Below are 25,580 nucleotides of genomic sequence, written 5' to 3'. Positions count from 1 at the left end.
CAGTGGGGCCCACCGTTTGGATGGCCTGGAGAGAGAACATGTCTTGTATGCAATATGGATGTGTGCATTACATATTGCATACAATTCTGTAACGTCGAATCGCTAGATGGTGGCAGGCACAAAGAAAATGCTGTCCTAATATTTAGAAAGTGCATCGAAGCTAACAACTATAAAGCCCACACAAAGCAACCACTAACATACAATAATATCATTTTAGAATGCGACCGGACATTTTAAAAACTTAGGCCATATTCAAATGTTTCACCTGTAGACGTACCACTGAATTTTCGCTATCGCTATCGAGGGACCTACTGTTGCACACGAATGCGGGCATGGATGCACTCCTGCGCAGACATATATCAAATGCCCATAATACATGCATATGCTCAAACCAGTTAACATACATAAAAAAGTCCATGGATGGGGCATGTACATGAAATGGAGCAACTTTCGGTGCATATATTCATAATAGAAGCCATTGATCATATAAGAGTTTGATAATCATGGAAAAAGACTGTTTGTTTCGTTTTTAGCTTTACAAAGCGCCACGTCCCACATTTTGCAGATTCTCTACTTATTGCTTCTCTCGACATCGCCAACAGTAACATGATAGTACCTTCCACAACTTCAGCGTGACAGCTTCATTAATCCTGCGCCTACTTGAAGCACCAGAAGCACTAGCCTGTGATGGTCCCCGCACCTCGAGTCCAGGTGATTTAAGGTCTATCTGTTTTGAAGATGATCACACGCATAATGTAAAACAGGGCTAAAAGATAAAATGCAAGCACAACCCATCTAACTGCTCCAGCTCCTAAAAGCTAGTTCATCCTATAACAGCCAGCTCTTTTGAATAGTTACTTTCCTGTTCTTGATTGGTATCTCTGTCTTGTCTTGTTTCTGGAATTTTTGGTCATGATCGTTTCAAATTCTTGATTGGTATCTATGTCTTGTCTTGTTTCCCGAAATTTTCCTCTTGATCAATTCAAATTGTCAACGCCTTCCCATCGGCCTCCCAATTCAGCGGGTATTACGGTGACTCAAGTGGTGCTCAATCAATAATCCAGAAAGTGACTTTAGAACCTGTAAAACTGAGGCAAATTCCTGCAAGAAAGCTAAGGCTAATCGCATGGGGAGAGGGTGAAGAGGTGATCCACAGTCATGTGCCAATGCAGCATGTGTGCAAGATCCAGGTCGTTAATCAAGTTGGCCAACTATGAACATTCCCTAGCTCATGATGAGGCTGGTCCATTCTTCAAGTGGGGCCAGGTCAACATTTATGTTGAATATAGATCGTTGATCTTTTGAAAAAATGAAGAAGAAAAAACACCTTACATTTGTCTCACATGTGGATGGTCAAATAAATGCACAGACCTGCTTGACTTTTGGGCAGGGCATTTCCATGATGGCTGCACCTGATGAATGGCCCAGATCTCTTACATGTGTGCAACATTGGTATGTCTGGTGTTGAATCACCTCTTCAGTCTCTCCTTTGTGCGGAACTGCCTTAGCATTTTTCGATTTCAATCTTAGCCTAATTCATCACTTATAATGATTTTTGGATTGGATTAAATGAAGTGTTCAAGTTAAATCTGGTTGCTATTGTCCAATTATGCAATCGTATGTAGTTTCGTTCCTTCTCCCAATAAAGAGTCGAGATTTGCAGTATACACCGTCCGGCACGCATGGTGCAAAAATGTTAGGAAAAAGGGTAATGGCTTGACCAATTCTATATTCACAACCTCATTGACATTATTCAAATTTGATATTGAAGATGCGGATGTTATACATTTTTCAGAAGGAATATCAAGGTTAAGGCTGACCAAAACCGGATGTGTGATGGTCTGGAAGCCATGAATCTGCTCTCTTACAACTCAATGGCTTACCGTTGTGCTGAATGAGGCGGTTGGCAGAAGCCAACAGACCTTAACTTTTACTCTGCTCACCCTGCAGGTATTTGACCACTCCGTACGCAACAGTGCCGCCCACGAACAAGAAGACTGTTGGGGTGAAGGAAGGATAGAGATACTTCACAAAGAATTTATCCCACTCCTCTGGCAAGAAACCTGCATTAAGTAGGAAACCCAAGGGTTATGTGGAAACAATACAAAATGAACATCTCAGAAGCTAGTAAATCCCACAACCATGGTCTCTCCTTATTACAGAGCACCTGGGATGGCCGAACATTCATCTGGACTGTTCATATATTATACCACTATGGACGAGCCATGGTGCAGATGATCCTGCCAATTGGATGATCATAATCTTTTGGACATTGGGCCATTTTATTGCAACCATACGGTTTTTATGAGCCATAGATCGGATGCTTAGCATCATCAAAAGTAAGTGCTTTGGAATCATAAGCAATCCACAATGTGGCCTACTGGATAGATGTTTCGAGATGATCATTGAACTTATTATGTTTAGCAGTTTGTTCTTGAGTCTGGACTGTCTTTTTTTTTTCCCCTTGCTATTGATTAAATGGTTAGGATCATCTGACTGGCATGAACCTTGCACCATGCATGTCAATTAAAAGCTCCAGGGATGTCACTAACGAGTCATTCTTTGGTCATCCTACATGTTGGTTAAAAGCTCTAGCCCTACGAAGGTGGAGATTGTAGAATTCCTCTACACCTAGCTATCTCTACTAATAACACCATAAGAGGTTTGCTGGGATACATTTCGATATATTGCAATGTGAGGACTTGACCCAAACCATTTTATGTGATAGAGCTCTCTTGGATGGGGATGCCCAAAAAATATATCAGATTGACAATTTCAACTCCTTGATTACGCAAAGGTTATGGTGATCGTCCATTTGCAAAGCAAAAGGGAAAATTTTCAAATGGTTGAAGCTTCAGCTTAAGAGATTTTATTTGTCACCTGTCCACCATGCAAGTTGACAGTCATCGTATACATGGTTTGGTTCTCTGCGAGATGATTCAGATTCAAAGATTAAAGTCACAACATATCACATTGCAATACATTGGGATGAATTCAAGCAAACTTCATGCTCTAATCCATTCACTTGTGCTGAAGTTATATAATAATGCAACACAAAAAGCATTTAGGGTTGGGTCCCAGGTGGGAACTGCTTTCATTTGAACTAGGCTGCAAGGTTATGATGTATCAGCTACATGTCTCTAGGCAATACTGTAAGTCTGTATTCCATATTCTGCATCCGATGTGTTTTTAAGTCTCAAGGTGTTTGGCAATGTATGGTTCATAGCTTGATGCATTTAGAAGTCCTAAGATGATAAGATGCCATGGTGCTGCCTATATACACCAATAATAGATGCCTGTGTCATTGCATATGGAGTAAGGATTCATGTAAAGGGATTAATTGCAGAAACCCATGCAAGTTGGTTCTAGGACAACAACATTTCATGCATGTTTTTTTTTTTCTTGAAAATTTATGATATATATATGGGGACATCACGCGCACCCCCCCCCCTTCACGCACATACGCAAGGAGGAAGAGAGCCCCACCATCAATCCGGATCGATGATGACATCCAAAGAGGGCATCTTAGTTAGAGGACTGCGTTTTGGTTCGTTGGAGTGGACCTGATTGTCATGTGAATCCCATCATGGGTTTTCATGATCGTGGCCCACTATTCTAAATAATCTAGTACTTTGGGTTTTGCTTATTATTGTTATTAGGAATATCATGGACAGTTTAGATTACTTTGATTAGTTGTTATTTTTTATTACTTCGTCTTCAAGTAATAGGTTGCACACATGGTGTGAGTTTTGGGGTATAGGGTTTTATTATAAATAGGCATGTCTTTTTTTCTCATGGAAGATTGAATAAAATTTCTGCGTTTTCCTACTCCTTTCTGAGTTGTGAAAGCCTAATTGGGTGCGAAGCCCTCCCTTCTTCGAAGGGCTGACTACCGTGGTGCGAAACCACACCCATCCCGATTCACCCCCATCTCCTACCATCAATATCCACCATCTCCTACGACCAACCAATCATCAAATCCATCATCCTTTCGCAACGATTCTTCCCCTACAGCAGAATTTCGAAATCTAGCCCTGCAGGGGGCTGAAACTTCAGCGGAGCATCGTGTTCAAATCGATCATCCGTTTGGCCTGAAACTTGGAGGGAAGGTGACCCATCCCTGGCCGACCAGGGCCAAGTTGGCCTTTTTCTGATTGGTGGCCCCACACACATGCGGGCCACCACTAGTGCACGTGCGTCGGGCGGGTTTGTTGTCCACACGTGCGGAATCAGTTCTAGGTTCTCTTTCCTTTCCTTCACTCCCCTTTCACCTGATTTCCCTAACCCTAACCCTAGTTTGTCCTAAATCCCTATTTCCATGCCCTTTGTAAACCCTAAGGTTCCCCGAATTGAAGTCTGTGAATCCCTTGGATTGGGGCAATATTTGTGTATGTGTGGAAGAATTTACTCTCCTTTGAGTATTGTTTAGTCTATAATTTTTATTGATCCAGCCCTAACATGTGTAGGCCTGGACCCGCATAGATTCCCCTTGATTGAGTGCTTGACTTTATGTGGGATGTAGAATTTTGTGTGATTGTTTCTAATTTAGTATGATCTTAAGTCTGGAATCTTGCATAACATCTTTAAATTTTCATATCCTGCATTAGGCCCATTGTAAAATGGTTCTATGCCGTCGAGCTCATGGGACCTTCCCATGAGGTCGAGCTGTGTGGGCCCCACTGTGATGCGTGTCAAACATCAACACTGTACATTTGATGGGTCCTCTTTAAATGATGGGATATCCAAAATATCAGCCATATACGGAACTCAGGTGGGCCATACCATCTAAAATCATGTGAAGACATGCCTAAAACATATAAAAGCACTTGGTGGGGCCCACCTAAAATTTGGATGCATCTGAAACTTGGTTTGACCCTTCATCCAAGCGGGACACATATAATGGATGGGCTGGATTTGTGAACCACACCTCGGTGGGCCCAAAAAATGATTATAACACACACACACACACACACACACACATATATATATATAGAGGGAAATGGTTCTATGCAGTTGAGCTCATGGGAACTTCCCATGAGGTCGAGCTGTGTGGGCCCCACCGTGATGCGTGTCAAACATCTATCCCATCAATCAGATGCACCATTCCATGGTAGGCCACGGGCTTAAAATCAGGTCAATCCATGACTTAGGTGGGCCACACCACATACAAAAGTTGAGAGCGGTTACCCACCCCTTAAAACCTTCATGATTGTTTATTGGGCACCGAGATGTGGTTTACAAATCCAGCCAATCCATTGTGTGTGTGTCCCACTTGGATGAGGGGCCAGACCAAATTTCAACTGCATCCAAAACTCAAGTGGGCCCCACTAAGTGCTTTTATATGTTTCAGGCATGTCTTCACATGATTTTAGATGTTATGGCTCACCTAAGTTCCGTATACGGCTGATTTTTGGGATATCCCATAACCTAAAGGGGACCCTACCCAAATCTATTGCCCCTAATGGATATGCTCCATGTCCATAAATAAAGAGATGGATAACTAGGTCAACTAGGTTACTTTACTGTAGTTGCCTGGTTTTTTTTTTCCTTGTGCCATGGACCCTTTAGGGTTTGTACAAGCATAATACCCGTGTTTTGTCCAATGCCCTAAACTAGGTTGGGTTAATTAGGCATACGTCACCGATGACTTAAAGGTTTAAGCACATGAAAATTGCTTAGAATAGAAATTGTTACCTTAGTTTGGTTTAAACAATGACATTAAACACACTCCTTTTATAGTTCATAAGAGTTTAAATTGAACCAGTTTATATACTTTTGTATTCTAACATTTATTCTATAACAAGTTATGTGTAATCCATGTCCTTAAACCAAATGACCTTATTGCTATCTAACATTGCCTCATATAGTTTGCAAGAGCCAAAAGATATATATATATAAAACTTGCACCAATATTTTTTTTAGTACGAGCTTAAGTAAAATTCTTCGATCAATGACCTTTAGATTATGCAGCGGAAGAATTGTCCATATCTCTTTAGTTGGGCTCAGGAATAACCTTGGCTATGCCCAGTGTCGAGTCTGGGCCTGGCCCAATGTGGACTGACTGCACCCAATTGTGTTGTAAAAGGATGAGTTACTTCATGAACTTGGGGTTTGGGTTACTTAAATACATTAATAACCATCTGTAGAATCACATTTGATAGGCACCCACTTGATCAAAGATTGACCATATGGGCTTCACTTAGGCTTCACAGTACGTCTGCCTTGTGCCTTGTGGAAGAATACACACCTAAGGTGGATGTGAACTAATTGACAAGAGACACAGTTGACATAGTATTTTTTTTGAAAGATAACTAAATTGTATTAAAGGAAAAGGGAAGAACAAAAGAGAGGGGGCAGGGCGGCTGAGATGGCCAGCCAGTTAAGCTCCTAAAAAGACAAAATTACAATCCTGCATAGTAACTAAAGAAGAAGCCCATTCAATTAAGAGATGAGTCGCCCTAAGAAAAGTAGCCTCGGCTGATTTGGATGACATAGTATTATGTCAACTGTTGACATAGTATAAATGAGCTAGATGAATGCATATAGGGTAAGCCTGCAGTTCCATCATTGTTGCAGTTCCATCATTGTTGTGGGATCTACAATCATGGTATTATGATATAGGCTACATGGCCTAAACAGGTGTTACCAATAGTTCAGAGATTGCTATGGACCATGTCCATTAATAGTGTTGACACAATCATCCAAAGTTAGGCAACCTAGAATCAGTTTTCACACTTTAATAGACATATTATCTAGGATACAGGGCCAATGGCCCGTGTATGCCCATATAGATCAAACTTCAACAATATTAGGGTTAAAAATATATATACTATGTTTCTGACGTGTATGACGTCCAGTTGGATAACCCAGATTTAACATGATTTCGACCATATGGGATATTCAAAATCTCTCACTAATATGATCCATAGGGTAGGAGTATGTCCAGAAGGACGGTATAAATGTCCAGACAGATGGTCCAAAACTGATCGAAACGAGTTCCAAATGTACAGTTCAGATCAGATCGAAATAAGATCCAGATGCACGGCGTAGATCAGATTGAAATACTGTCTAGACCCATGGTTTAGATTAGATAAAAATAATGCTCAAACACATGGTTCAGATCAGGCTGAAACAATGTCCAGATGCATGGTTTCTGACAGCTCCAATGATTGATGGTAGTTACTGATGGGAAGCAATGTCGGCAACCACTGATTCTTGCAATTGATTTGCCGCAGCAGTGCTGATGGATTTCCGGCCAAGAAGCTTGGTGCTGACATGGATAAAGGCATGAATCTAGGTGCCCCAGCTGCTGGCAGCAACCACCATTGCTAAGCTTTCTGCTTCAAGGTTGTTAATCAATATTAACGGCAGAAAGGGGAAAAAAATTCACTGGAATTTTCTTGATCGATGCACAAACCTGCTTGGATACCACGTAATCACTTTCATGGATTGTTGTGTGCTGAATTATGAAGAAAATTGGAAACCACGGCATGTACTTGGGCTATCCGCCATTGACGCCAGTGTGGAGCTCATCAGAGATGACAAATTGTGTTGCTGGAACTTACTCCTCTTCCTCATGCGCTGCTGATGGGAAATAACTCTTTCACATGTGAAGATTCAGGAAGCAAGCATATCTATTCATGCATGTTTGGTTGGCAGCAAGTCCAACCCATCGACGGACTCGCTGCCTGACTCCATTGGCTCCATGCCTCTCCCCTGTGTGGAAGAGGAAAAACCCTAGCTTCGTTTTTTTATTTATTTATTTATTTATTTTTTATTTTTATTTTAATTTATATATATATATATTTTAAATTTTTTAAGTACGATACTATGGGGCATGTATAGAGGTTGTAGACACCACATTTCTATGGGCCTCACCTAAGACCCATTTGGATGATCCAAACCATGCATTACACTGCCCACATATGCCAAGTGTTGGCAAAATGCCTGAAGAATAAGCTTTTAATAGCCTCTGACCAGATTTTTAACTTCAAAAGTGGCAAAACGCCTCAAGTATTGCATTTTGGTGCTCTTACCAAGATTTTTAGCTCGAGAAATGCGGAAGTGCCCCACCAATTGGAAGTTCTGTGCCCTTACCCAAAGTCTTAACTTGAAATGTGGGCAAAATGCTTCAAGGATTTCCACTGTGGCACCTTTGCGTATATTTCTAACTTGAAAAGTGGGCATAATGCTTTTAAGGACGGGCATTTAGGTGCCCTTAACTAGATTTTCAACTTGAAAAGTGAGAAAAACACATAAGGATTGGCATTTATGTGCCCTAACCTAAATTTTCAACTTGAAAAGTGAGCAAATGTCTCTCAAGGATAAGCACTTAGATGCCCTTAGATTTTAACTTGAAAACTGGGAAAAATGCTTCAAAGATCGGAGTTTTTTTGCCCTTGTTTTAACTTGAAAACTAGGAAAAATACTTCAAAGATAGGCATTTAGGTGCCCTTAGAATTTTAACTTGAGAGTGGGTAAAATATGTCAAGGATAGGCATTAAGCTGCACTTACAAAGTGATGCGGACACAGGTGCATTCAAGGTGTACCAACGAAGAAAGCGCCAACCACAAGTGCCGTCCTTGTGGATAGGCGAATATTGAGGAGCTGAAGACCTTTCACATGTGATTGGACATATAGAAGACCCCACTTAGGGAAGACACATGTGAAGGAAGATTGGAGAAAGAAGACCGAGCGCACAAAATTTCCCATACTTATGTTATTTGTGCATTTTTTGACTTAGTTAGGGGTCTTTTAGTAATCTTATATCTTTACTTGCTTATTCTAGGGGTATTTTAGTAATTTTATGTCTTTATTTGCTTATTTAAGTGGGGTAAAGCCCTAAACACGAATTTCAACTATTGATGAATGAAAAGCAAACCCTTTGGTTGCCTCCTTCCTCTCTTCTCTCTAATGGTGCTTCTTCTCTCCCCTTGATCTTCTTCTTCTAATTTCTTCTTGTGCCCCTCCAACTTCCTCAAGGTAATAACTTTCTTTCTTCTATTTTTTGTTTTGGCTAAGTCCTCTTCGATCAAAATCTTGAGAACCGATCTAAACCCTAAATCCCCAAATTCTCAAATCCCTAATCCGAGAAACTTCTTGGTTCTTCGGACTAGTGATCTTCATTGATCGATTGGGTGTGACCATGCAAGATCGGGAGGTCTCATCCCTCGCCGGATCCAACCTAAGTAGTAATTGAATTCCATACTCCATGGTTGTAGTGATGGCCCGCTCCATTGCATGTTTCCTTTATGATTTTCTCAGTTATGATGATTATTGTTAGAATTTTAGATCATTTATTCCTTTTATTTCCGCTGTTTAATTATTTCCATGAGCATGCATCATAATTAGGGCTGTCCTACGTCAAATTTGGTATCAAAGCCAGGTTTGCATGGTTTTTGTCTAGATCGAGTTATCAAATTAGGGTTTTGATTTTTAGTTTTAACTTAGGAAAGTTCTAGGTTTAGAAAGTTTTCAATTTTAGAAACTTTTCAATTTTAGAAAGTTCCTAATCTGGAAGTAGTGTTGACTGGCGTCGAAGCACTATCTTCTACACTATTGCCAAGTGTGGTGAAAAGAATTGTAAGGTGATAGTGGACAGTGGAAGTTGTCAGAATGTGATTTCCACTAGCACCTTAGATCGCTTAAAACTGAAATCCACACCTCATCCAGACCCATATAAAGTTTCTTGGGTTGACAAGACATCCCTACCTGTCACCCAGCAATGTCTAGTCCCCATCGAGTTTGGGTCATACAAAGAGTCTCTGTGGTGTGATGTTTTACCTATGGATGTGGGACATGTTATCCTAGGTAGACCGTGGCTATTCGATAATGATGTCACGATCTTTGGCCGTTCGAATGCGTGTACTTTTATGTATAATGGTAAAAAGATCAAACTTAATCCCATGCCACCTGAGAATACACTAGGGAAGAAGAAGGATGAGAAGGCAAGTGAGCCTAGAGAAATGGGGAAATCCAAACCTAAGTCTTTACATATAATCAACGCAAGAGAGTTTGAAAAAGAGGCTAAGGAGGATTCTATGGTGTATGCCCTTGTGGCTAGAGAAATTACACCTGAGGTTCCATTAGAGTTGCCCTGTGAGGTGACCTCGGTCCTGAAGGAATACAGTGATGTATTTCCTGAAGACTTACCGAATGAGTTGCCACCTATGAGGGACATACAGCATGCCATTGATCTTGTCCCAGGGTCTACTCTACCGAACCTTCCTCACTACAGGATGAACCCTGCAGCGCATGCAGAGTTGAAGAAGCAAGTTGATGAGCTTCTGCAAAAGGGTTTCATCCAAGAGAGTATGAGCCCGTGTGCCGTGCCTGCATTGTTGACGCCAAAGAAAGACGGCACGTGGCGCATGTGTGTGGATAGCCGTGCCATAAACAAAATTACTGTTAAGTATAGGTTCCCTATACCTAGACTTGATGATATGCTTGACATGATGGCCAGGTCCACTATATTCTCTAAGATAGACCTCAAGAGTGGATATCACCAAATTCGTATACGCCCAGGAGATGAGTGGAAGACGGCGTTTAAGACGAAAGATGGGTTGTATGAGTGGTTGGTCATGCCCTTCGGCTTGACTAACGCACCTAGTACTTTCATGCGGGTGATGACCTAAGCTTTGAGGCCGTTCATGGAAAAATTCCTAGTGGTGTACTTTGACGATATTCTTATTTATAGTACCACTAAGGAATCACACCTTGAACATTTAAAGAAGGTCTGTAGTGTCCTTAGGAAGGAAAAGTTGTACGCTAATCTTAAGAAATGTGCATTCATGTCTAACCAAGTTATATTCTTAGGATTTATAGTGTCATCTGAAGGGATGCGCGCAGACCCTGAAAAAGTCAGGGCCATAGTTGAGTGGCCAGAACCAAGGAACATTCATGAGGTGCGAAGTTTTCACGGCCTAGCAACTTTTTATCGTCGGTTCATTAGGAGTTTTAGCACGATCATGGCTCCCATTACCGAGTGCATGAAAAAGGGAGAGTTCGTGTGGTTTAAAGCCGCCGTCAAGGCTTTTAAAGAAATTAAGGGCAAGATGGTGGAAGCTCCTGTCATGCGTCTACCTGACTTTTCTACAGTCTTTGCAGTAGTGTGCGATGCGTCTAGTGTCGGTATAGGTGGAGTGTTGAGTCAAGAAGGACACCCAGTGGCCTATTTCAGTGAGAAATTGAATGAGGCAAAACAAAAATACTCCACTTACGACAAAGAATTTTATGCGGTAGTGCAATCCCTGAGACATTGGCGACACTACCTCCTACCGCAAGAATTCGTTTTGTTTTCTGACCATGAGGCGTTGAGATATTTGCATTCTCAGAAGAAACTCAACCCAAGGCATGCCAAGTGGGTAGCGTTCTTCAGGAATATTCGTTTGTTTTGAAACACAAGGCCGGGGTTAAAAACAAACCAGCGGATGCCCTTAGTAGGAGAGTGGCGTTGCTCAACTCCTTGAGTGTAGAGGTAGTCGGATTTGAGCAACCGAAAGATGAATACCCCATATGTCCTGATTTTGGGAGTACTCACGCGTCGCTCTCTAGCGACCAGCATATTATGGGTGAATATGTTCTTAAAGATGGCTTTCTTTTCAAGGGAGAGACTTTGTATTCCCCGTATGTCCCTTCGTGAATTCCTCATCTGGGAGCTTCATTCAGGAGGGATAGCTGGCCATTTTGGTCGTGATAAGACCATTGCCCTCGTGGAAGATCGTTTCTATTGGCCAAGCCTCAAGCGAGTCGTAACAAAAGTTTTTGTGCAGCTTCGAACTTGTCAGCTGGCAAAGCAAAGAAAGCAAAATACTGGGCTATACACGCCATTGCCAGTGCCACATGCTCCGTTGCAGGACATTAGTATGGACTTCGTGCTCGGGCTTCCCAAGACTATAAAAAAGCACGATTCCGTTTTTGTCGTTGTGGACCGTTTTTCTAAAATGGCGCATTTCCTCCCATGTTCGAAGACGTCGGATGCGTCTCATGTTGCTCGTATCTTTTTTGATGGTGTGGTGCGTCTCCATGGGTTACCTAAAACCATAGTGTCTGATCGTGATGTTCGATTTACTAGCTATTTTTGGAAGACACTGTGGCACATTATGGAAACTCGTTTGCAATTTTCTACTGCTTACCACCCACAAACAGATGGTCAAACGAAGTGGTAAACCGTAGCCTTGGAAATCTTCTACGTTGTCTAGTGGGTGAACATGTTAAGACTTGGGACCTAATTTTACCAACTCTGAACTTGCTTATAATGGGTCAGTTAATAGATCTACCGGGGTGAGTCCTTTTGAAAGGGTCAGTGGTTATAACCCGAGAATGCCCATAGCACTCTTACCTATGTCTGATACCCAAAGTCTTCTGAGTCAACCGATGCATTCGCACGCCATATTCATGTTTTGCATACACATATTAGACAGCGGTTAAATAAGAGCAATGATGATTATAAAGTTTCAGCTGATTCTCATCGTAAAGTGCAAGAATTTCAAGAAGGAGACTATATAATGGTGCGAATAAGGCCAGAGCGATTCTCTCAAGGATCTGCAAAGAAATTACAAGCGCGTAGTCTGTTGGACCATTCAAGATATTACAAAAGGTTGGGTCCAACGCGTATCGGGTTGACCTTCCACCGAAATGAGCATTAATCCAACTTTTAATGTGGAAGATCTAGTCCGTGCCCATACTCCCATTATTGATACATCGTCCCTTTCATGGCCTTTTTCTGAGTTTGCTACCCAACCCCTTCCACCACCTCCTCCACCCATTACCCATAAAGAAGCAATTGAGGAAATCTTGGATGACGAGATAGTATCCACGAGAGATGGGGGTTTCCAAAGGTATCTTGTCAGGTGGAAAAACAAACCATCGTCTGAATCTACGTGGCTGTCGGGCGACGCATTGCAAGGTATTGATCCAGATCTACTCGAGCGCTACAAAAGTTTCAACTCGTCGGAGTCGAGTTTTTCTCACCCGAGGGGAATTGATGCGGACACAGGTGCATTCAAGGTGTACCAACGAAGAAAGCGCCAACCACAAGTGCCGTCCTTGTGGATAGGCGAATATTGAGGAGCTGAAGACCTTTCACATGTGATTGGACATATAGAAGACCCCACTTAGGGAAGACACATGTGAAGGAAGATTGGAGAAAGAAGACCGAGCGCACAAAATTTCCCATACTTATGTTATTTGTGCATTTTTTGACTTAGTTAGGGGTCTTTTAGTAATCTTATATCTTTACTTGCTTATTCTAGGGGTATTTTAGTAATTTTATGTCTTTATTTGCTTATTTAAGTGGGGTAAAGCCCTAAACACGAATTTCAACTATTGATGAATGAAAAGCAAACCCTTTGGTTGCCTCCTTCCTCTCTTCTCTCTAATGGTGCTTCTTCTCTCCCCTTGATCTTCTTCTTCTAATTTCTTCTTGTGCCCCTCCAACTTCCTCAAGGTAATAACTTTCTTTCTTCTATTTTTTTGTTTTGGCTAAGTCCTCTTCGATCAAAATCTTGAGAACCGATCTAAACCCTAAATCCCCAAATTCTCAAATCCCTAATCCGAGAAACTTCTTGGTTCTTCGGACTAGTGATCTTCATTGATCGATTGGGTGTGACCATGCAAGATCGGGAGGTCTCATCCCTCGCCGGATCCAACCTAAGTAGTAATTGAATTCCATACTCCATGGTTGTAGTGATGGCCCGCTCCATTGCATGTTTCCTTTATGATTTTCTCAGTTATGATGATTATTGTTAGAATTTTAGATCATTTATTCCTTTTATTTCCGCTGTTTAATTATTTCCATGAGCATGCATCATAATTAGGGCTGTCCTACGTCACAAAGTATCTTAGAAAGTGAACAAATTGCCTCAAGGATTGCATTTTGGTTTGCTTATTATGTTTTCTTTTTTTAAAACCTGAAAAGTGGGCAATTTCCTCAAGGATTGGCATTTTGGTATGCTTGCCTAAACTTTTAACTTAATAAGTGGTAAAAATAATTCAAGCATTGGAATTTGGGCGCCCTTAATTTGATTTTTAACTTAGGAAGTGGGCAAAATGGCTAAAGGATAGCCATTTAGGAGCCCTTATTGAGATTTTTAATTTGAAAAGCGAGCAAAATGCATCCAAGATAGGCATTTAAGTGCCTTTACCTTGATTTCTATCTTGGAAAGTGGGGAAACCGCCTCAAGGATAGTTATTTAGGTGCCCTAGCCAAGATTTTTAACTTGAAAAGCAAGCAAAATGTCCAAAGGATTGACATTTTTATGCACTTTCCAGATTTTTAACTTGAAAATTGGGCAAAATACCTAAAGGATAGACATTTTGATGCCATTACCCAGATTTTTAATTGGAAAAGTGGGCAAAATTCCAGAAAGGGTTGGCATTTTGGGACCTTTACTAAGATTTATACCTTGAAAAGTGGGCAAAATGCCGTCCATCAGTTTTGCCAGCTCATTTTAGGGCTTGGGCCCAAACATGAAGCAAATCCAAGTCTTAGGTGGGCCACACCACAGGAAACAATGGTGATTGAACGTCGACCATTAAAAACTTCCTAAGGCCCACCATAATATTTATTTGTTGTCCAACATGTTGATAAGGTCACACATACCTGGATGAAGGGTAAACATGAATATCGGGTTGATCCAAAACTTTTGTAGCCGGCAATAAGTTTTATTGGTGGGCATTCAATCACCACTATTTCTTGTGGTGTGGCCCACCTGAGGTTTGGATATGCTTCATTTTTGGGCCCAAGCCCTATAATGAGCTGGCAAAACTGATGGACGGCATGGATATAGAACTTGGCCTTCTTTCTTGTAGCCACTGCCCACTGGTTTTCCGATCTATGGATGATATGTTTAGGAGCATATAATCAAAGGGGTTGTTTACAACCATATGCAATCAACTATGGTCCCTCCAAATGGATGTTTGGAATTCTTGATTGGACCTATTATTTCCATAAACAATCTTTACTGTCCATTTTCTGGCAAATTTTTGGCTACTGAATGGATGGTTACAATTATTTGACTAGTGTGATTTTTGCTTGGCGGTTCACTAATTGTGGTTTGAACTTGATGGAAAGGTTTGTATCAATTGATTGGACTGTCCATGTGTCCCTATGCAACCTTTTGTTCTTGAAGCAACTAATGTTGTCTCCTTTTACATGCATTTTACATGGCCCTATTTGAGTGGGGCCCCCCAAGTCATTAGTCTAGATTAGGGAGCCATGAATTCTAGTTGTAGCATCTGATTATGTAATCCAACACTATTGTACAATGCCTCTCATCTTCTTGTGAGTTGCAAATGAGTTGAATTAGGCCATTGACTTGTAATTTTTTGTTCTGGCAAATCTTAGCATTATCAGGATATATATGTTATAGGTATTTTGAATTCGTGGGCACCTTTTTATGACCCACTTGATGGTTGGTTTAGCCTAATAGTCGGCTTAAATATTCACCTAGATGGGCTTAACAAAATATCATATTTGGTGCTAAGATTTCTTCTATGATTATAACATTTCAGAATAAATTTCTTCTCCAAGTTTTGCTTGGTGTGAATATACATCTTCTTACCTATAACCAGTGTTTTAAATAGCGGTAGCGTGATGCGTAGCGCTCAGCCCTCTATAGCGTGTAGCGTAAATACATAGCGTGAAGCGTAAGCTACATGATACTTCTATTTTTTAACTTAAAAATAGGACAAATATAATAAATAGTGAAAAAAAAAAGGAAAAAAATATTAAAATGCCTAAAAGATGATTCATTTTATAAATTATAAGCATGTTCAAAAAAGTTATTAGTTATCATTTATCAAAAGCCAATCCACATATATAAGCCACATTAAATAATTATCACATCAACAACTTTCTAACCAAACCACTTTAATTAATAATGTCTAATTGAAACCATAAGTCACAATTATGAAAAGAAATAAAAATCCTATTGGTTAAAAGTATCAAGTACAATACAAGTGTTACATTCCTCAACATTGGAAACAAAAAAAAATGAGAGAAAAAAAAATAAAACAGTAAAAAAATACATTGTACCTTACGCTACGGACGCTATGCGCTACATAGCTATAGCGTATGCTACAGGGGATTTACGCTATTTGGGATGCTACGTAGCACTACGGCCACGCTACGCTACGTAGCGTACACTACCACTACGCTATGGGTGCTATTTGAAACATTGCCTGTAACTAACTTACAGGTTACCCAAACACAAAAACCAACTTGCTTGTAAATGACTTACAACTTACATCCAAATAGGATAACCTGTAAGTCACTTACAACTTAAAAGAACTTATGGGCATCCAAACAAGCCCTTAAAAATTGGCATTTTGGTTCCCTCATCCAAATTTCTAAGTTGAAAAGTGGGTAAAAATACCCTAAAAATAGGCATCTAGATTTCCATTTTTAGACTTTAAACTTGCAAAGTGAGCAAAATGTCTCAAGAATTGGAATATAGACGCCTTACCTAGACTTTTGACTTAAAAAGTTAGGTAAACACCTAAAGGATTTGAATTAGGTGCCCTTACCTATATTTTTTTACTTAAAAATATGGCAAAATTCCTCAAGGATAGGAATCTAGGTGCCCTTAACATGATGTTTTTAGGTCGGAAGGTTGGGCAAAATGCCTCAAGAATTGAAGTTTTGTTGCCCTTAAGTAGATTTTAAATTTATCTTTAAACGAAAAAAGAAGAAGATTTTAAACTTGGCAAGTGAGCAAAATGCCTTGATGACTAGCATTTGGTGGCCTTACCCAAAATTATAACTTGAAACGTGGGGAAAATGCCACAAGGGTTGGTATTTTGGTGTCTTTACTAAGATTCTAAGTTGGAAAGTAAACACAATGCCTCATGGATAGGCATGTAGGTGCTCTTACCGAGATTTTTAACTTTAAAAGTGGACAAAACACTATAAGGATTGGTATTTTGGTACCCTTATCCAGATTTTTAACATAAAATGTGGGCAAAATGCTTGAGGATAGGAATTTCCTCGCCCTTACGCAGATTTCAACTTTAAAAGTGGGCAAAATGCCTCAAAGATAAGCAATTTAGTGGCCATAACCAGACTATTAACTTGAGAAGTGCACAAAATGTATCAAGAATTGACACTGGGCATAGTCTTTTACTTGGTGGAAAAGTGCCTCAAGGATGGGCATTTAGGTGTCCTTACCTTGATTCCCATATTGAAAGTGGGCCAAATGCAACAACGATAAGCATCTGGTTACTGTACTAGATTTTGAATGTACAGCCATTGTGCCATACATTTTTTATACCTCGAGGATTAGCATTTTGGTGCCCTTTCTCAGATTTTGAACTTGTAAATTTGGGCAAAATGGCTCGAGGACACGCATTTTGATGCCCTGCCTAGATTTTTAACAAGAAAAGTCGGCATAAAGGCTTTAGGGTTGGCATTTTAGGACCTTAGTTTTTAACTTGAAAAGTAGGCAAAGTGCCTAAAGGATAGGCATTTAGGTGCTCTTACCCAGATTTTTAACTTCAAAAGTGGGCAAAAAGCCTTTAGGATTGGTATTTTGGTGGCCTTATCAGATTTTTAACATAAAACGTAGGAAAAATGTGTCAAGTATAGGAATTCAGTCTGATGCAGGACATGAAATTTAAATATGATATGCGAGATTTCAGGCTTAAGATCACGTTAGTTCAGAAACAATTACATAAATTCCATATCCCACATGAAAGTCCAAACATTCAATTAAGGGGAATTTATGCGGGTCCAGGCCTACACATGATAGGGCTGGATCAATAAAAATTATGAACCAAATGATACTTAAAGATATGAAATAATCATCCACACATGCATAGTAATCAGTCCCTAATCCAAGGAATTCAGAAATTCCAATTCGGGGAACCCTAGGGTAAGAAAAGGAGCATAAAATTGGATATTTGAGTAATTTAGGGTTAGGTTTAGGGAATTTGGGTGAAAACGGAGTGAAAGAGAGGAGAGAGACGAACTAGAGAAGTACCGCATGCGTGGACAACAACAATGGCCCAGACGCACGTGCGTGTGATCCCGGCCGCACGTGTGTGGGGCCCACTATTTAGAAAAGGGCCACCTTGGCCCTGGTCGGCTAAGGATGAACTCCAAAACCCCCAAATCTCAGCTTGATCCGATGTACAGTTTATGCATGGTGCTCCACCGAAGTTTCAGCCCTCCTATAAGGCCAGATTCTAAAATTCTAATGTGGGGAGGAGAACTGCTGCAATAGATGATTGATTCGAAGTGTAGATGATGGGGTGAGATGAGAAGAAGGGATGGTAGAAGATGGTTAGTAGAGATGGCGATGGATGGGGGCGAATCGGGATAGATGTGGCTTCGAACCACGGTATTTAACCCTTTAATGAGGGAAGGCTTCACACCCAATTAGGTTTCACAACTCAGAGAGTAGGAAAACGCAGAATTTTTATTAATCTTCAATCCATCAAAAAAGCTACAAGGGGTACCTATTTATAAGAAAACCTTATACCCCAAAAACTCGCACCATGTGCGCAACCTATTACTTGGCGATGAAGTAAACTAAAATAAAAACCAAACAGAGAAATCTAAAGCGTTCACGGTGTTCTAAATAATAACAATAAGCAAAACCTAAAATATGAAATCAATCCAACGAGTGGGCCACGATCATGAGATCCCATGATGGGCTTTTCTTGACTATCGGGCCCACTTTTTTTGAACCAAAACTTGTCTTCGAGCTAGGAGGCCCTCCCTAGACGTCGTTATCGAGCCAGATCGATGGTGGGGTCCTCCTTCTGCGTATGTACGTGCGTAGGGGTGGTGGTGTGAGTGCGCATGTGCACGTGATGTCCCCATCACAGTCACCCTTACCCGTATTTCTAACTTCAAAAGTGGACATAATGCCTAAACGATAGGCATATAGGCACATTTTGAGAAGTGTGCAAAATGCTCAAATGACATTTTGGTGCCATTACTAATGTTGTCGAATCGCATATGCGATCATGTGCGATCGCATATTTTTTTTAAAATTTTTTTTTGAAAAATTAAAAAATATATATGTATTAGGTAAAAATTCAAAAAATTGTAAAAAAAAAATATAAGAAACTGAGGAGAACTTTTCTAAGTTAACAGATAACCAATTTTACATATTTAAAATACATTTGAAAGAGATAAAATCAATTAAACAATGAATTAAACATCAAGTCATCCACATTTAACAATATAGTTAACAAGAAGTAACAACAAAATCAACAAGCTATTTATTTATTATGGTAGAAAATCGACAAGCTATCTTCCTTGAAACTTAAATGTGCTTGAATCTTGATCTTCCAACTTCCAAGAGAGAGGGAATGTGAGAGAGAGAGAGAGAGAGAGAGAGAGAGAGAGAGAGATCACTTGGAAGTAGGAAATACAAGAGAGAGGGAAATTAAGACCACTTGTAATTAAGAAATGTAAGAGAAAAATAGAGTAAGAGAGTTTTGGAGTGAGAATATTGCAAATGGAGGAGATTTGGAAGCCTTTTTATAGACAAAATGTTATTTTTTTTGCAAAAAAAATAAAAATAAAAATAAAAATTCAATGTGCCATGGCCAATATGCGATTGCATACATCGCATATGCGATCACATATTTTCGCATATGCAACATATGCGATTGCATATGCGCATATGTGATCACACATGACAACAATGGCCATTACCTATATTTTTAGCATGAAAAATGGGCAAAATGCCTTAAGGATAGGCATTTAGGAGGCAAAATTCCTCGAGGATTAAAATACCTAGATTTTAACTTGAAGGTGGATAAAGTGCCTGAGAATAACTCTTTTATTTCTTCTTATTAAAAAAATGTGGAATTACATTGCCTTAACTACACTTACATCTCTCTCCAAGAAAGAGATTTCCATACCAACAACGGCTAATAAAAAGGAAATAACATTCAGCCAATAGGGACAAAGACTTGCCAACAAAGGTATCCTAACTTAAGAATCTAACTCGCTAACTAGCACATGTTCCGTGGGGTCATATCATCCCCTCCCTCATTGCAAAAACCTTGTTCATAAGGGTTGAAGCCGAGAGATGTTCTTGTTGTCTCTGTCTTCAATTGTACCTCTCACGACTTCAATGTTGGAATCTACTTCAAAACCCACAAGTGCACACAATTGGGCTCTCCAAGTGTGGCCAAGAAAGAATCTTTCGTTGCAATTATAACAGAGATCCTTTTCCTACTCTCAGCAATCCTGGTCAGTGCCAAAGTTTTCCTAGGACCCACAGTTCCATGAGGGACTGAAGAACCACCTTCCTTATTCATTGGAGATTGCAGTTTAGTCTTCAGAAAGAAGGCTCAATATCAACCAGTGGTTCAAAAGCATTTCGATCGTTGGGATTCATCCTCCCTTCTAGCCGCTAGGATGCCAACCTGTCATCTTGATATCGTGTGTCCCATGGTTGTTACCAATATTTGCAGCTTGAACATCTGAAAATCATATCAAATCTCATCCTTTAACCCGCACAAAAAACAGCTAATGAGAAACTCTCCTGACAACCCAGAAGTTCAGTTCGATAGCCTATCAAATTTTGCTGGACACTTGCAAACCAGCATGGTTTCTCTTACGCACTAAGGTCCTAGGGAAAATCTTCAAACTCACTTCTATTTATGAGATGCCACTGAAACCTTTCACTCATTTGCAATTTCATTATATGGAAAGAATTGCTCAGCCTGTTAAATCAAACCAGCTGGATCTTTGCCCTTAAAACAAGGAAAATTCACCAGCATCATTTTGCTTATTATTATTATTTTTTATTTTTACACACGCACACACACACACCACACACTCATGCCGTGGTGGGATTTCACCACCTATGGATACTCGAACCCTTAACTGGGTGTTGAAACTCCTGAGAGTCTACCACCTGGAGCAAGAGTAAGGATGCTGATATCATTGTTAAATCCATTTGTAGTTTGATCTAGTACTGACCTTGTAGATGGTTCTTCCCCTCCAAATGAAGCATTATCGCGTCAAAGTGGTTCCAGCAATTGAAAGATCTCCCTGAAAACTTGATCCTGCCGTTCTATTTTATTTTCAAAGGTTTCCTACAATTGTTTGACCTCCACTTCCAACTTTTAGTATCTCGTTACACCTACCATTAAATCCCAGTCGTTGCTCTGATACGATTCTGATAGGTAAACTGTGCGTATCAACGGAATAGATTGGAAGATTGTCTCCTTGAATTCAATAAAAAATAGGAAAATGAGAAGAAGATGACACCCACATAAGAACAAGTCTTTTACTTCTTTTTATTGAAAAAAGTGGGATTATAACCCCTCAAGTAAACTTTAGACCCTGTTTGGTGTTGCTTCTAGCAATTGCAAAATTGATTCTTGTTTCTTAAGAATTGCTTATGTGAAAGAGTGCATGTTTTTTTTTTTTGAAAGGTGACAGTAATACATTAGCTAGGCACTGAATGGGCGACAGAATACAAGATCAAGCCCCAACCAACCCAAACAACTAAACAAGCCCCCAAAACAACAACCCCCAAGAAGCAAAAACCAAGAAAACAGACCCCAACAAACAACACATCCAAACAGAGCACATCAGCCCCACTCCGAATAAATCCCCAAACCCTACCAACAATCCAATCAAAAGATATGGCTCGCATCGCAGAAACATCTTCTGTTCCTCTCTTCCCAGATCACCCAAAGAGTAGCCAAAAGACAGAGGCTCCACAATACCTTCTTGTCTTTTTCCAGAATAACCCCATGCCACACCATAAACAACTCACCTACAGATCTCGGCATAACCCAACAGAAGTTGAATTTGGACAGCACGGGATACCACACTTTGGATGAGGCTGGACAGTGGATGAATAGATGATTGACCGTCTCAAGCTACTCCCACAAAGCAAGAAAATATTGGGCAGTATCATCCCCCCTTTCTGAAGATTGTCTACAACAGTGTTTTAAATAGCGAATAGCATGTAGCATAGCATTCACCCTTCTGAAGTGTGAGGCATAAGCTACATAGCGTGTAGCGTAAGCTACACACTACTAGATTTTTAATCAAGGTTGCACTGGGTTGCAAAAATAACTTGTAATGTGAGCGACATAGCATGTAGCGTAGTCTATGTAGCATATAGCATATGCAAATTATCATAGAGCGTAGGCCACACACAATTTAAGCTATTGTCATCAGCTACTTGGCGTTAAGACTAAGTTACGCTACGTATCGTAAGCTATATAGTGTAGCTATTGAAAACACTGGTACACAGTTAAGACCCTTTCTCTACCTACTAACCAACAAAAAGCAGCAACTTTTGGTAGACCCGCAGAAGACCAGACATGCTTGGCATGCGAAGCATCTCCAATCGTAGCAAACTCAGATACCACATCATAAAAGGTTCTAATTGAAAAACGCCCTGATGGCTCCTTTTTACGCAACATACAGTCCTTTTCCCTGGTGGACTAGTGCTATGGCTGAATGAGAGTGAGAAGTGATGACAGCTCGCACTCCTCAACTTCAAAAAGAAATAACCGAGGAGTCCACATTGTCGAAGATCCACTAGTTGAAGCACATTGCACCATAAGGATGTTGCGGCACGGCGAGAGATGAGCAATATTAGGGAATAAGGTATCCAAAGGGGTATCACCCACCCACACATCTTCCCAAAAAATGGATCCTTTCCCCATCTCCAAGACTAAAGCCAACCCCTACCTCAAACTCAACTTGTGTAGACATGATTCCTCTCCAAACCATCAAAGATCTATATGATGAAGATTTTTTAGTGCCCCACCCCCACTTCGCACCCAAAAAGTGCATGCTTGGTAAACATAGGAATGTTTCAATGGTGAGTACTAATCCCCACTTTTTCCTTTGGCATGGCCCACTTAAGTCTTGGATCTACCTCATTTTTGGAGTCATACCCTAACATAATATGGCAAAACGGATGAGCAAAGTGATTCTTGCATTGTCATCACAGTGGGCCCCACAATGCTGCAAGTGGGGGTTTATAGGAAAGTCGTGTCCATCTAGCTTTTCTAGAGATGAGGTTTGCTAAGCCCAAGAGCGTATGCAATACAACTCATGTACACGCCTTGCATTTTCCATCATGGTATGTAGGTCCAAGATCCAATCCATCCATTAGAAAGGCACCACAATATTGATGCCCTAGCCGAAGAATTGGGTTGATCCACTAGTCAAGTGGGGCATAGTTTGCAAAACAAATGTACAGCTTTAAAACACTTGGCTGAAGTTTTCTAACCCATCCACTAGTTTTCAATATTGGGGCACACCTTCTGAGTTGACCAGATTAAAGTTAGGGAAAACATGGTTGGACCAAATGGTGGATGGATTCTATCTTGAACAATGGCACATGTTTGAGAGGTGTATGGCTCTACACACATGTGCAATTAACAATCTTTGATTTTATGAGTGTTGTTCACGAGTTTGTAGAAGCATAAACGACTGGAGGAAACGGGGGCTAGGCACTTCAAAAAAAGTGAAAATCATTTTCCTAAAATTGATTAATTAAGTGGCTAAGTGAACACACTTAAAGCCTAAAAAAGTGATTTTCATAATCAAATCACACAATTTTATTTTTTTTAAGCAAAGCCAAACAGGCCCAACGTATCTCTTTCCAAGAAAGAGATTCCCGCACCAACAATAGCCAATAAAAAGGAAGAAAATAACATTCAGACAAAGACTTGCTAACAAAGGACTCCTATTAACTTAAGAATCTAACTATAGGACGAGACCGACACACAGGTGCTATCTGTGGGTTGTATCATGATAAATGGCCCAAATCTCCACAAGTGAACCATGCTGGTGCACTGCGATTCACCAACGGTTTGGTGATTTCCACCACAAGACAAGCTTTGATACTCTGGTAGTGTGATGGATGATACACAAGCAATTAGAAATTACTCAGAAATTGCACACGTGACATACGAGTAGTCAAATTAAACAGTCCAGATTAGAGTATTCAGTGTAGATGTATCATGAACAAGAAATCAAGCTTATTTGATTATCTGATTATCAGGTTAACATTTATTGGACAGTTAAAAATGAAAAATATCCACCATTCCTATTTCCACAAACAAGTGTCCACCAATTAGAGGTTAGGATTGTTCAACCAATATGATATTGGGATTGCAACTTTCCAACAGTTGTCTGCAGAATCTAGTCGGTTTTATTTGAGTTGATATATGGCAATTGTACAATTTCTGAGGCCTGCGTATCAAGCGTCATAGACAGTCTGACTATCATATATAACTATACTTCCACCTTATCAGGAATAACAAAATCGCAATTCAATTGTGTATCCAAACGCACCCTAGATTGAGAATTTTCGAAAACTGAAAAGGAAGAGAGTGATTCGATGAGTAGTACCTGATGCAGCGAGAGCGATACCTTCGACGAGTATGAGGACTCCCAAGCCTAGCCACGTGAGAAGAAAGGCGCTCTCGTTCACGTCCTGCTGCTGCTGCTGCCGATCAGACGGCTGGGATTCGCTGAACAGATCGGGCTTGTCGATGGGGGAGCGCCGAATCACGGCAGCCCTCTCTCTGCTTCTCTTCTTCTTCTCTCCCCTTGAAGAAGAAGAAGAAGAGCCGAACCCGGTTCCGCTTCCGGCCGAGGATTTGTCGGGTAGACCGGAGACGGAGTCGTCTTCGGTGGTCCCTGCAACCGCACTAACTTTCTCTTCCGTTTCTGCCCTCACCCTTACTCTGCTGGTTCTCCTGTTGTGGAAGAAAGGGATAGAGCGAGAGAGAGGGATGAGATGGGGTTTTCTGAGAAGATATGGAGATTGGATGGCGAGAGCGGCTGCATTTTCCATTTCTACCGCTGCAGAGTATCAAGCCGTCGCGGGGAGTGAAAAATCAGGCGAGAACGAACGGCCTTGGAAATTTTGACTTGACGAAACTACCCTCGCTTATCGCCAAAAGCCCGGCACGTGCGACTCTATTTTCCTGGCAAGCGGATTAGGTGCGGCCCTGGCCTCACCCAGTACGGTACGGCCCTGACCGTGGGGCCCACCTTGATGTATTTCTTGCATATTCACACCGTCCATCGGTTTTTCCAGATCAGTTTGGGAACGAGACTAAAAAGATAAGAAAATCCAAATCTTTGGGAGACCACACTACAGGAAACAGTAGTGATTGAACAACCCACCATTAATAACTTACTAGGATCCAACGTAATGTTGATTTGCCATCGAACCTGTTGATAAGATCGCAAAGACTTGGATCTCAGGAAGCAATAAATATCAGCTTGATCCAAAACTTTTGCAGCCCACAAAAAGTTCTTAATGGTCACTCACCATTGTTTACTGTAGTGTGGGCCACCTGAGACTTGGACTTGCTTCATTTTTAGTGTCATTCCCTATAATAATTTGGAAAATGATGGACCGCGTGGATATATAAGAAATACATCAACTCGGCCCATGGTCAGGCCGTATGAGAGAGCACTCTACCTGAAGTGTGGGGCCGTGATGTACGCGAGAAATCAACTCGGCCATCTACCATATCCAAAACTCAGGTATGCTGCACCAAATTGGCAGAAAAAGAAGAAGCTAATGCTGAAATCTTCACGAGTCCTGTCGTGATGTTAATATGC

At 40.7% G+C, this 25,580-nt stretch overlaps 1 protein-coding gene and 1 long non-coding RNA gene across 2 annotated transcripts; both read right to left on the bottom strand.

The window, feature by feature from the left end:
• Positions 1–430: 430 nt before the first annotated feature.
• On the bottom strand, positions 431–24,864 carry LOC131248366 (protein LPA2). The gene is made up of 3 exons (XM_058248630.1): positions 24,354–24,864; positions 1,884–2,063; positions 431–727 (listed from the first exon to the last, which is right to left on the bottom strand). The coding sequence occupies exons 1-2, from the start codon at positions 24,799–24,801 to the stop codon at positions 1,924–1,926; spliced, it is 588 nt and encodes a 195-aa protein (XP_058104613.1). The 5' UTR covers positions 24,802–24,864; the 3' UTR covers positions 431–727; positions 1,884–1,923.
• LOC131248367 (uncharacterized) lies at positions 7,803–16,001 on the bottom strand. The gene is made up of 2 exons (XR_009172209.1): positions 13,830–16,001; positions 7,803–8,510 (listed from the first exon to the last, which is right to left on the bottom strand). It is a non-coding gene; the product is annotated as an uncharacterized LOC131248367 (long non-coding RNA).
• Positions 24,865–25,580: the final 716 nt, after the last annotated feature.

This window comes from Magnolia sinica, chromosome 6 (assembly GCF_029962835.1).
Source record: "Magnolia sinica isolate HGM2019 chromosome 6, MsV1, whole genome shotgun sequence".
Lineage (NCBI taxonomy): Eukaryota > Viridiplantae > Streptophyta > Magnoliopsida > Magnoliales > Magnoliaceae > Magnolia > Magnolia sinica.
Note: the sequence above shows the minus strand (reverse complement) of the source record. Positions and strands in the feature narration are given on the sequence as shown.